This window comes from Colius striatus, chromosome 17, assembly GCF_028858725.1.
Source record: "Colius striatus isolate bColStr4 chromosome 17, bColStr4.1.hap1, whole genome shotgun sequence".
NCBI classification, from domain to species: Eukaryota; Metazoa; Chordata; class Aves; order Coliiformes; family Coliidae; genus Colius; species Colius striatus.
Genome location: NC_084775.1, coordinates 8,159,893 through 8,173,724, shown reverse-complemented (window position 1 = coordinate 8,173,724; position 13,832 = coordinate 8,159,893). Strand labels below are relative to the sequence as shown.

Genomic DNA, 13,832 nt, shown 5'->3' with positions numbered 1-13,832 from the left:
TAAAGTGTGCTGGTAAGAGGGAGTGTAACTTATTGCCAATACTACTAGTAAACATGTGAAACCCAAAAGCTGGCATTATGTTTTATCTTAGGAAGCATGATATTTTGGTCACTGCAGCTTGGCACAGGGATTTTACTAAGATAAGACGACAACACTCTAAAAACCAAATCTCTTCTGTTTGAATAAAAATATATAGGTTTAATGAGCTTTCTGTTGGCTACATTTAAATCCCATTTAATATTAAATTAACCTGTTATTAAAAATCTGTACAAAATATGATGTAATGATACATAAGATTTACATATTCATTATAGTACATGAAAACACTGAAGTAATACAGAATTCAAACAAACATTGCAAGAAGAAGTCCAAAGGTACACATGTACATACCCACCCAATGTACAGCAAGTACAGTCTAACAAGCCATGGCACTTCATTTGACCAAAGTGAAATGAAATCTGTTACGGAACAGGATTGAGCTCATCTTGTCAATAAATGTAATACTACAGTCTACAGACATTTAGCATAGTATTGCAGACTCTTTCCAGGATAATGATTCCCAAAGGCAAATTACAAGTGACAATGCAGTATAACAATGCATGACTGGAAATGCTTTATTGACACTTGGATTCCGCAGATTTTTCATTTGGTGTTTGGCAGTTACTCAGTACTTGGATTTTAAAAGCCCTAAAATCTTAACACTTGTCTCTCAAAACAGTTATTTCAATTAAAGTACAAGACCCCAACCTGGTAGTACTTAAAAACAGTTTCAACATTCTAGAAATTCAAAGACACTTTCCAGAAGTTTCTTATAAAAGAAAAAAACCTCACAAGCATTCAAGACAATTAAAAATTAACATTTGAATGGTAATATAAATATGGAGCTTCTTCAAAACCTATTTTTGTTATTAGTCAACCTTTAAACATCACAGAAGCTTATCTACTAATAAAAGCAATTTGCAAATGCTCCTACTTGACACCTTTCGCCACTGCAAGGATGGGATATTTACAAAGAAGCAGTGTTCAATATCTGTATGTTAAGTTTAAAATCCTTTTGACTTCCCAAGAGGCAGAAAGCCAAAAGCCCAGCCTGTACCTGTACATTTAAGATGAAGAAAGACGATATATCACAGCTGCAGCACCATGAACTTTGGAACATCCACCACCTGGGAGCATCCGATCCTCAGCTTCCAGCACAAGCAGCCAAAAAGCACCACTGGGTAAGGGGCAGGAGATGAGCTGAAATTGTCAATGGTCAGTTTAAAGAAATAGCTGTAGAAATCTTGGAAGCCATGCATGGCTGTGCTAACAAACACCTGCACCTATTGATTTACTGGTTCCAACTGCTGAGTGAACAGAAGACAGAATCTGTAGCTTTGACAGCCATTGACAAAGTCATACTGTCATTTGTCAAAGACCATCAACACTCACAGACTGTTCTCAGAGTCTTCGTCATACTCCTTTGCTTTCATATATGTACCATAAAGTCATCTTGTGAGATTACTTCATGTGTTAATACTAAAGGGCAAATCTTTACCTAGGCATGAAAAACTCATGAGGAACTTCAATTTCAAACATTCTTACAAGTTGTCTGTACAGACTTCACAAAATAATTTAGAGTTTGGCTTCTTCTCTGGGACAAAGCAAGCTATCCCCACCCATCACTGCAAAACACACATCCTTATAAAAATAATTCATCATTTAAAAGCAGTGAATATTTGAAGACAAATGTAATCATTTACAGTCTTATTGGACCCACAGTCAAATCTATCTTTCCCTAAAGTAGCTTTAAAACTTTAAGACTTTGAACTAGTGTGAAGCTAATAGTCACAACTACAAAAAAAGTATTATATCCCCCCCTTTATTCCAGATCAAAACTACACACTAATAAACGCTACAACCTTAACACTGTGAAAAAAATATGCAAATTCTACTTTAACACCAAAGCCAAGAATGGCATTGCTATGGCCAAAATTCCATCCTGAGCTCAAACAAGTTCTGAACTTTTAAGAACAATGGAAGAAAAGCTTTATGGATGACAAAAATTAAAGCTCTTAAGGAGAGAAAAAACAAATGTTTTGCTGGTACATAGTTTGCCTCCTCCCAGGAAGAAAAACAAATGTCTTTGTAAGAAACTCTTATCTTCAATTTGCATTTTCACAATGTTGCCATGTTTCCTTAGAACATTCTACAAGTACTAACAGGTTACTAACTTGATTTGTAGTTAATTTTTAAATTAACGTTCCTTACATAGTCTTACCATCAGGATAAGAGAGAAATGAGTGCATCCAGGAATTTGCTCCGGTCTTCTGTTTTCAGTTCAATTACTGAAACATGAAATGTTTTGTTACAAGATGCAAATAACTGAAATATATACCAGAAGCCACACTTGAAGAATAATAATTCTGAGTACACTTATTTATATTCTTAAATGACTTTATGGAAAAAGGGAAGCTATTTGGCCAAAATGCAAAGCATGTTGTTTATTTTGCCCATAGAGTTTATCAAACTCTGATTTCGAGGGGCTCACTACATGATACGGCAGCCACTTTCTAAGTCTAGGAATGCTTCTTTGTGTGGGTCACATGTAGACATAAGTGTGCATTATTAAAAAGGGTCTCTTTTACAAGCACCTACAAAGACAGGCACACGTCATTGGATAAGTGTCTCATTTTTCAAACAGACAATGAAGAATGCATCTTGTAACTGCAACCCCTTACTCGAGTTGGTAGCCAAACATGAAACCCCTCCTGGGTAACCTCAGATCTGTTCAACTGAAGCACACACATAAAAATTATTACCCCATGCAAAATGCAGATTGTCTCAAAATGATGTATAAGCCCCTGCCCAGGATAGAACAACGGCTGACAAATACCGTGGCTCGTGTTTATGCTTATCACAGCTGCAAACTGCTGCGGCCGGGCCACAGGCAGCGCGGGCTCAGCCGGCAGTCCCGCGGCTGCGCACACACTGCCCTCTAAGGGACTGCACGGGGAACGCACAGCGAGCGATACTCACTCGACATGTCAAAGTGGTTGTGTAAAGTCCTCGAGTTGGTGCTGTCTGCAGCTTTCTCAAATGCTCTTCCGAAAAAGCTAGAAGATGAATAGGAATACAAATGAGCATTTACAGAGTATCTTTACTAAGGGAGAATTATGGAGGTTTTTCCTAGCTGAGAGCTGAAAATGTCTCCCAGATGTTCTTCAGAGGCTTTGTAGTCAACATACACCTCATTTACCTGACTGCAAAAATCTGAACATCACAGGCTTTCAGAAATGGAAGTCATGGGTCACACAGTGAGCCATTGCTTTCTTTTAAGAACTAATTAAGGAAGGGAAAAAAAATCCCTTGCAAGGAAGACTTGTAACATCTGTATCTTCTCTCAAAGCATCACATGCATACCATGTGCACAAAGTGTGTTTTTAAGGACACAGTTGAAGCCAACGTATTCAGTGTTAAATAGGTACAGAAGATATTTGCTTCAGAGACAGGAAAAATCTACAGATAATCTTTAGTAAGATCTTTTAAACACTATGCTTACTTCTTTTTGTCAGAGCTTTCTGTTTCTGGAGGAATCCCCACCATGATGACAGTTCCCTGTTCAACATCCATCGGTGCAGCCATTACCAGTGGCAGCAATTTACAACGCTTGTTTTTTGTCTGGAAGTCAAAAAGCCTCTTTGTTAGACAAAACTCAGGAAACAATTGGTTCAGCTCTCCATGTAAGATAGTATGACACATATTCATCTAAGGATACAGCTCTAACGCAGTTCAGCAGAAGGTGGTTTCTTTACATATTCTATAAATCTCCTTGTAGGCCTCACAGAAATTTCAATTCTCTGATCTTGCATTCCATTTTAAACCAGACAAGATATAATATTCAGTAAAGAAAAAAACCTCTTGAAAAAAGAAATAAAAAGAACTGCAGGTACAGGTTCTTAGAAACTTGGACTAGGTTTAAGTTTTGCAATATTTACATAGCAATACAACCCATTGACAAACACAGTTTTCCCTAGAAATTATTTTCCCTGTCATGTTGCTGTACAGCAGTGAGCTGTAACTTCAACAAATCTTGTAATTTAATTAAGTAAAAAAATAATTATGAAGATTTTAAGGGTTTTAAAGACACTTGAGTAAACAAAACAGCAGTTTGTTTAAAATGTTCTGTTCTTATAGTAACTGTTTTGCAGTGAGTTTTTAAAATGTTGTCCTGCTCTAACGGCAGACCAGGTATTAACCATATTTAACTTCCAAAATGAGGACAGACAGATGCAATCTGACAAAGATGATCCACCATAAATTTCATTTACAAATTAAGAAGTGCCCACTGTGAAAACAGTTCTCAATCTTAAAGCTTGATTGCTATCTTGTGTAGCTAAGAGCTCAGAAGATAAACAGAATTTAATTTCCATTACTTTAGTTGTAAAGATCAGAGGATTTTGTTTAAACAGTCAATGTTCACACTTTGTGAAATGCTCTCTGAAATCTTACAAAATTACACAGACTTTAGATTGTAAGGATCTTGGTAACAAAGACCCTTTCTAACACTATGAAGTCTCCAGGCAGATATCTTTCCTAGAGCACCATTTGCAGTGCTAAAGTCATCCAACCAATCAGCAGAAAAACATAATAAAAAATATTATATGAAAATCTTAGTAATCAACAGCAAGTATCCAACAGAACAGTAACTACTACACAGGCCAGAAGTCAGTCAAAAGCTTTTGATTTACTTACAGAGCAAACAAATGATTTGAGTAAGTATTTACTAAGCAGGCACAGAGACACTGGTTTGGAAAAGAGCTTCACATCTGGTGTGCCCTATGAAAAGAAGAATCATTTCAAACACAATCCCAGGCGATTCCTGCATTTATTTAATTTTATTATCTACTGACAAGTCTAAGACTTTTGTGTGTCTCAAAGAACACCACACCAGCAAGAACCATTACAATGTAGGTGTATGAGCCCACTCATTTGACTTTGAAATGAAACCTTTTCCCCTTTGAGAAAGTCGATTCTTCCTTTAGGGCAGTTCTGAGCAGGTGTCAATATTGACCCATCAGAGGACAGCCCAGTACAGATTATTTATCTATGAGAGTTATTCTTATGGAGTCAAACAGTTAGGAAAACAGTTTTATTCAATTATGATAAAGCCAAATGAGCCAAAAACTAGAATTCTGACCTCCATGAGAGAGCAGTAGAGAAAAGGTCCCTGAGAAATGACAAGGTTGGTGCAGATACAACTGGCTACTGTCTGCTGAATGGCACATAACTGCTTTTTGGCTAGGTCCAGTCCTTGGTGAAGTTTGTCCAGGTTACCCCTGCATCAGAAAGAATAAAAATAGACACTTTCATATAAAAATAAAGCTTTTCACACAAAAGTGAGATCTAAACACAATTCATGGGAATGTTTTGATTTTTCTTCAATGGCTGATGAAGCATCAATGCATCTTTTAGACATGTAACCTATGTTCTCTAAATACAATTGTAAAAGAATGAAGAGACACGTTTTCAGTACCTGGAGAGACTGTCCAAAGCTTTAATGAAATTAGTTGTTTCAGGTCCTTCTTTCTCTATATTCTCCATAAGAGAAGCTGTTGCATAAACTATATCACTTGCTGAAAACCTGTTCTTAAAGCCAAAGTGAATGCTGAAGGTCTGAATTCTTAGATCTTTCATTCTGCAAAATAAACCAAAACAAAACCAGTAAAGATATTGCTAATAATATTGTGAACATTGTCATCAACAATGACCAGTCACCTCCTTACTATGTTACGAACATGAAGAGAAATCATACCCTAACATTTGCAATGAGCCTAGTATTCCTTTGTCAATCTACAAATTGTATTTGTAAAACCAAGATGTTACATCCTCTTCATATAAAAATATTTGAACCAAATTGAAAAGTCTTGTCAGATAAAGCATTTGTATTGAAAAAAATTTACCCAAACTTGTTTGCAGATTCCTCAATCATTTCCCGAAGATTTTCTTTCAAAGACATATCCATGGAATGAAACTTCTGTTTCACTTGCTTCAAAGGCAAACTGAAAACAGAAGGAAAAAAATACATTCATAGGCATGATGGAAGAAACAAATACTTTGCTCTGCTTTCATATAACTTTCTTAATATTAGGTAATATAACAAGTAAAATCTAATTAAGCTTGTTTGTGTTCTGTTTTTCAGTCACTGAAGAGTGGATGTGAGAAAGCCTAAGTTACTTACTAAGTTGCCATTCCATAAAGGCATACAGCCAAAGTATTCCTCGTACACCAAGACAGAGGTTGAAAAAATCTACTGAGACACTGCAGTCTACTCAGAGCCTCATAACCATATTTAAAGACTACCAAGTTGAGTACTCACAAGCTACATTCTCAGTATTTCCCCATAATCCATTAAAGAAAAAAAACCCTTTATAACTCACCCCATGTCAGCCAAAAACTCCTGGAGCCTCTTCTGCCCTTGCACGGACCAAAGTTTAAGGCTAGCAGAGGTATATGAAGTATTGCAGAGACTTTCATACAGAGACCAGTGCTGATAAAGTGCCAGACGCAGACTGAACAGGAATTATGGCAAATAACTCTAAATGTGTGTTGCTTGTAGTTATAAATAGTCACAAAACCTCACAAGTAGTGTTTTCAGTTGCCCTTATATATTGCAGCTCTGTACTGCGTAAAAGCTAGAAGGTAGACTCTGCAGGTGCATGTAACACGAGATGAGCAACATTGACTTGTAACTAGTTCTGAAGGGTGAAGTGGAACTGAAGCCACAGAAGCTACTGAAAGAGATTCACATTCAATGAAACATTCACATTTCCTTCCTTACAAATCCATCCTCGGCAGCAGAGATGCTGCTGGGATCATTTTTCCCCAAGATAAAAAACTGAGCTGGGGTTTCCCTGGTGGCTAGAGTTCCTTTTCCTTCGATCTTAAGCAAGGATACTCATACTCAAATGCTATTCGCATGCAATCAATTGACAGAGAGTTTTCTTCATCCTCGTTGCGGTGGTTGTGGCGAGAGACGTGACGCTGCAGGATCCCAATATCGGTCACATACTTCATCCTTAGACAGAAACAAGTTTGTCACTCGACTTTCCTCCTGTGTATTTTTCTTCTTGGTTATGAGAACACAAAAATGCTTCCTAAAGCTTATACATTGGCCAGTCAGCAGCATGAAAATTGTAGATCTTTAAAAAAAGTCCCAACTTGGTAAGTGTTCTTTCAGTGTTCAGCCATACACCCAGGCAATTAAAGCTCAAATAAACCCAATACAGACAGACATACAGACTGACCAAAGGAATTAGTTACTTACTATATTTACTTATTATATTTATCTCCTTTAAAACATCCATGATCACACTCTGTCATTAAGATATTTACTGTCACAATTTATTACTTGTCTTTGGTTATATTAACAGCCATGTGTTTCCTCATCTCTATTAATTGCTATTATTTACTCCTAAAAATTATTTAAAATATAGACTTTTTTATTAATTAATAACGACAAATCAATAAAATATTTCTTACTGAGTGATTTTATCTTGGATCCATTGATCTGTTAGGCCAACAATAGCCCACCTAAAATTGGGGAGGAAAAAAGAAATAAAAAAAGGCAAACTAAAAAATATTCTAGTACAGTCATTATATTTAACTCTCTAAGTATGTCACAGAACAAGTCAGAAACACTGTTCCCCAACTGCACACAGAAGCTAATAACAAAGCTGTATACTTTCATTCCCTCTTTAACGGGAACATACATACAATACTATTCTTCCTTTTCCCACTAAAAATCTATTGGTTGCTTGTAATTAATATACCCAGATGTATCCTCCAATTTAAGATATATATTCACTCCCAAAATGAACTGGAAACTTGACACTGAAATCAAATCATTTTAAGAAATCTCTCTTTACTATGGGTTTAAGCTTCTAGCCTTAAAATAAGAATGGAAACATACCACAACATGTCATTCAAGTCTTTTGACATTATCCATGCCAGATCAAACATCACCATTGCAGACTGTATGAGGGAAAAGCAAAATGACAAGATAAATGAACACAAAGCTCCAACTTCATTAAGCAAATAGAACAAAGTTAAATTTGCCAAATACTGGCATGTTACTAAAGCTCTGGAAATCCCACTTGAATCTGACAGCCTGTCCATCTCTTACTTTCTAAGAAGCTAGAAAGAAAAATACTTTTTCCAGGTCTGTAAACCTGCCTTATATATAAAGCAGCACTTAACAAAATACAGAAAAGAATCAATCGAGAGGCCAAATGTCAGAGGAAACAGTTTGATGTCCTGAGTGTTATATTTGAAATATCCTGACACTTTGAAAACTTGGAATGGCAAACAAGCTCCCTACATGTCAACATCTTTTTGCAATAATATGTTGTGCATAGGTAGATACTTTTGTCAAGACTTAAAAAAATTACATCAGGTTTATTTTCATAACAGCACTAAAGTTATCAAACAACAAAAACATGAGTAGTCCTGGTTTATCCTTTCCCTCCCACTGTTAACATTGCATTAGGCTCTGTAACTCAGCTGGCTGTTGTCTCCCATCCTCCCGTATTTGTTTCTATGAGGTATCTAATTCATCAATGTTAAAATTGGATGTATGCAACCAGGAAATATTAAACTGAAGTCAAACTGCTTCCACTTATATCATGTGTATTATATATAACAATAATACACAGAAGTAAAAAGATATAACAAGATTACTATAATGTATAGCATTACAACATTGGATATTGTCCTATTAGATTTACACTAGCATCTTGTGTTTTTATGGCAAGAGAGTTCATACTTACTGAGGTCCCATGGTATTCATACTGCTCATAATCAAAAAGAATTTCTCGTCTGAAAGACAGGAAAAAATCCACCCCACATTTGAATAAATGGTGAACTGGTCATTGCATCCAGTTAAAAATGTAAGCTAGGAACTGGGAAATCATAGAATAATAGAATGGCATATTTAAAATTTCATTTTCACTTAGCAATTAAAAAAAATACAAAACTTAAATTGCTTTTGCACAAAGCAAATCTATTTTAGTAGCAATGCAGAATCCACACTGAAATGTACTCAAAGTAAAAAGGAATCATTTATTAAACCATTATTCCTCAAATCTCATTTTCTTTATTCCTATTTACAATAGTGGAATTGTAAAGGAAAAAATAGAAGCATAAGTTTAATCTCAAGAAAAACAAGATAAGAACATACAGCTAATTTAAAGTGAAACAATACAGCTTTTGCTACTCAAATCCATGAATTACTATTTACAACTCCATTTAAATATTTTTATGTAGTAAATACCTCTCTCCACTTTCTGAATAAAGTTAGAACTAAAGTATCTTGCAAATCAAACAGCATAGTATCATGTTTTTGTACCCTCAACAAGATTTAATAGAATAAGGGAAGGAAAGAGACATAAGCAACATAAAAAAATCAACACACCTGCGAGCTTCCCATTCTCGCCTTTGTCGCCTTCTCATTGTTCTCTCTATCACATCCTGTAAAGGAATTGAAATGTTAAGAAGTTAGAATTCTGGTAGATTAGGACCCCTCCAGATACTTTACTGACTAAGTCTTTGTTAATAAGACTTAATTTATATCTTTGCTAAGACAAATTATTCCCATTATTGGCATCTAATAAGAAGAGGATTGTTATAAAATATTTCTCCTAGAAATACACTTTTATAAAGCCAAAGCATCTTTTTGTGCATTTATCTAGCTTGTCTGCACAAATTAAAGGCCCAGCACACTGTATTTTCAATGCTAGCAACATTGCATCCTCCCATTTTATAACATAAAAATGAGACTGATGAAAACAAAGATGAGATGATTAATGAAGCTCAGAAAAATAAGCATTCATTGTATACTCAAAATCCATAAATGGCAACGTCAGCTTAGAATGTCAAATAAATGAAAAAGAATGGGAAATATTTAAACAGATTTGAGAATAACTTTTGTGTGTGTTATTGATAGATTTTTCTTTCAATTCTCGGTCTCTGCTTTTTTCAGTTGGAGCCTTTTGTAAACTAGTAGGAAAAAATATAATAGAAAAATAACATTAGATGTATGTGAAATCTGGGATTGTCTTGACATTTGTCTCTCAATACTGCTAACCTTGTGCCTTTTCTTCCTTGTATGGTATAAACAGAAAATATGCTACAAATTACATATGGCAAATGTAACTGTTGCCATATGTAATTTGCCATAATGTGCTTCTTTTAGCTTAATACCACAAGTCCCAATGTACTGCTAAATCATTTGTGAGCTTCTACTCAAACAGATCAAAATCAATGGGGTTTTTTTAGAAGTTTTTATCTAAATAAGGTGTTTTGTTAGACTGAAAAGCCCAGAGCACATAATCAGAGGTAGATCTCTTCAGCTCACTGATTACACAGACATCACTATACATTAGCAAGTTCAAAACATGTTCTTTTTACAAGGAGAAAAGATTTCTGTACTGTTCTTATAAATAAACATTTTGTGTATGTGAAACTCTACTGGTTGTAGTAGATTTTTTAAAAATCTTAGACTTGAATTTGTGACCTAATGGAACATGATTTTTAAACTCCAACATCATTATTATGATGATGTAAAGTGTCCATAGTAACCGTTTCATTTTCCTTCCTTTCACAGCAAAGTAGCAGAAACATACCTCTTCATAACGTCTGCGTTTCTCTGAAGGTTCTGATCCATCACTTTCATTTTCTGACTCCTCTTCTTCCTCCTCTTCATCTCTGAAGATATCATCATAAGCAGGAACATCGAGATCATCATCTTGTTTAACTAATAGCTTAATCTAGCAAGGAAAAAAGTATTTTAAATACAGTTAATTAAAGTATCTTATTTAGTGATTAAAAGGCATTTCAAATGATGACTGAAAACACTTTTAAAGGGAAACTAAACATTTATTTTGATGTCATGGTATCAAATAATTTCTGCTTAACACTCAAGTTTGATGTGTTGCTAAAGGCCGAGAGATAACATACATTGCATTCTGGAGGACATTTATCCCCTGGTTTGTACCAGTTGGACTTATAGCAAGAGGATTAACAGGTGCTTACTACTGACTCCTATCACACTGCTAATTATATGTATTTTATTACTGAAAACAGATTTATTTTCTGATCATGTAAACTGCTACTGGAAATATACATTAATACTGGCCCTGACCTAATGACTAGCACTGTCAGCTATTTTGCAGCACACCAAAAAGCACTCCACCATCCGTCAGCACACTGCAAAGATTTTTGTTATGAAAGACAAGCCTTTACCTGTGTGTCATTGTAAATGTTCACTACATTGATAGGTCTGTGGCTGTCACATACGAAGAAAAATGTGTCTTCTTCAGGCTGCAAGATCTCCAGAAGGTCAACATTGGCACCACAATTAATAAGAACAAAATATTTGAACTGCAAACAAAAGAGCAACAAAAAAAAAAAGAAATATTTTCATTTCAATTAGCATGAAACACAGATGGATGAAAACAGCTTTACAAAACCTCCACAGCACTCACCATCGTCAAAATTTGTATTTACTTTCTGATATGTAATGGTTGGATAAAAAGGTAAGACAAAACACCAAGTTCAGGGACGTTGGAGATCAAATACTACCACCTTTCCTATCTCAAAGTGTGTGCAAACTTAATTTGAATCTATAAAAATGAGAACACTTCAGTTCAAGCTGATGTAAAAAATTTGACAAGTTTGTTACCGGTATGTTAAGATTTAAACGTTGCTTTGAGTTAAGCAATAATAATTATAGGTTTAAGAGTCGCTATTTTAAGTTGGGGAAAGGGAAGAAATGCATGTATATATCAGAAAAGCTGCAACTTTAAAAAATTCCACTAGTTTTTCACCTGATCTTTATGCTCAAGGAAGGCAGTTTCAAGTTCTTGCCACCCAGATACTGGGACGAGTGTATATTGCACGTGATCACACTGAAACAGAGCCTGAAACAAAGCAAACAGCTGTTAGCAAAGGTGAGGGGGAACCACCTCTCTTACAATGCTGCACCATCCTGTAATTCTATTTCACACAAATCTTTATCTTGAAGACACTCCAAATGAAATATCTCTGTGAGCTTTGGGACTGTGAGTTATCAGTTTTCAGTGTCATAACTCATGGAAAAAAATAAGTTACAAAAGCAAATTAAACCTTCACCCTTTCCCTAGTTCAAACCTACTGAAACAATCTTTTACTGTCAGTCTACAGTAATAATGAACAAAGACTTACTTGGAGTATTTTACAAGCACATAAAGCATCAACATCTGAAGCAACAAGAAGAAGAACACGCTGCAAAAATAATACAATAAGAATATTAATATATGAGCATAGGTGCCAAATCTCATGTGCTGGTACATGAAACTTAGAGATCCCTGCCAGACCAGACAGCGAGGTATTTTTGTAGAAAAAAGCAGGATTGCTTGTGAATGGACACAACCAAAATTAATCACTTTGGATCCCTGTAAATACAAAGAATAAACAACTCCACATACGCAAAATATGTTAGCTTTGAGGAAATATAATCATTGAGACCCTCACTGGCAACACAAAGCTAGTCAAAAGTTCAAAGCTAGTCAGCCCTACAACTACTTCCACTGTGTCTAGAAAGCCCTACATTTTCAGCATGGGGTCTGAAACAGTTGCAAGGCAACTTTTGAAATAACCCAGAGTTAGGTAAAACAATTTAGCTGTTGGGTTTTTATTTCAAGTTTCGGTGCGTTGGGTTTTGGGGTTTTTTTGAGATTTTGCTTGCCGTTGGAGAAATCGAATCGAATGCTCTAATTTGCACATTTCACAATATCGTTTCACTGGTAGAAATACTAAAAGACTGTCCAACAAAGGCTCTACCACTTGAGCGTACGTATCCACTCTGAACAAAGTTAAACAAATTGTGAGTGAAAAACGAAAGCAGACAGTCTTTTAGCAGTCTGCTAAAAGAAAGAGTGCACGAGAAACCTTAAAGACAAGAGTTAAAGTCTGAGCGAACAAGATCATAACAGTTAAAGAGACAGAACGAAAGAGAAGACCTAGAGATAACCTGGTTAAACAAAAGAGCCACAAGAATACGCAGACGGCTGTCGAGAAAGGAGGCGAATTGCCAGTAAAGGCCCTGGGAGGCCCGGCCGCGCTGGCGGAGGCTCTAGAGCGGGTTGCCGAGGCGCAGAACGGATATTTCCACAGGCGATGACACTCGGCACGGCCTCAGGAGTTAACCCCGCCGGCCCCAGGGCACCGGAGCGCGCGGGCTCCGTGAGGTGGCACGAGCTGCAGCCCCACGGTAGCGGCCCGAGGGGACCCAGCTGCGCCCGGCGCCGGGCCGCCCGGAGTGACATCCCCCGCTCTCTGCTCCCCCGTCGCCTCCCGCCGACCGCACCTGACTGATGATCGCGTCGTAGAAGTCCCGGCGGCAGTCGGAGATGAACATGGCGGCAGCGCGCGAGCGGCGGGGCGGCGGCGGAACGGCGGCAGCCCCGGGCCGGCCTCGCTCAAACTGGGCGCCAAGTCAGTGCCGCTTCCCATTGGTGTGACGTCACGGCACGCTGACCAATGGGCATGCGGCCGCCCCTCCTTCGCAGGGCGGATTAGGAGACCGCGGCTTCGCCAATGGGGTTGGGGAAAGGCCGAGGCCGTACGTGCAGTAGCTCGGCCGGAAGTCCGGCGCTGGCCTTTGATGCCGTGTCTACCATCTTTGCTGCGGGTGAATTGTTTCCCCCATTGTTGGGATGGCTTCAGCAAGGAGGCGGAGGGCGCCGCCCCAACGCTGCCGACTGCGGCGAGGCCAAGCTGCCCGAAGCGCTTCCGCCGTGGCCGTAACGGCAGGA

The 13,832-nt window shown here is 37.4% G+C and overlaps 1 protein-coding gene across 2 annotated transcripts; it reads right to left on the bottom strand.

Annotated features, from left to right (window-relative positions):
• Positions 1–330: 330 nt before the first annotated feature.
• Positions 331–13,764, bottom strand: CDC45 (cell division cycle 45). 2 transcript variants are annotated; one of them, XM_062009557.1, is made up of 19 exons: positions 13,385–13,764; positions 12,241–12,300; positions 11,865–11,957; positions 11,281–11,418; positions 10,662–10,805; positions 9,452–9,507; positions 8,808–8,856; positions 7,952–8,013; positions 7,522–7,572; positions 6,938–7,057; positions 6,420–6,551; positions 5,943–6,041; positions 5,516–5,677; positions 5,180–5,318; positions 4,735–4,818; positions 3,542–3,660; positions 3,019–3,095; positions 2,251–2,327; positions 331–1,239 (listed from the first exon to the last, which is right to left on the bottom strand). In XM_062009557.1, exons 1-18 carry the CDS (start codon positions 13,433–13,435, stop codon positions 2,263–2,265), a joined length of 1,701 nt encoding a protein of 566 aa, XP_061865541.1. In that variant the 5' UTR covers positions 13,436–13,764; the 3' UTR covers positions 331–1,239; positions 2,251–2,262. The 2 variants fall into 2 exon arrangements, with proteins under 2 accessions (XP_061865541.1, XP_061865540.1); XM_062009556.1 differs by having other exon boundaries at positions 2,261–2,327.
• Between the last annotated feature and the right edge of the window lie 68 nt (positions 13,765–13,832).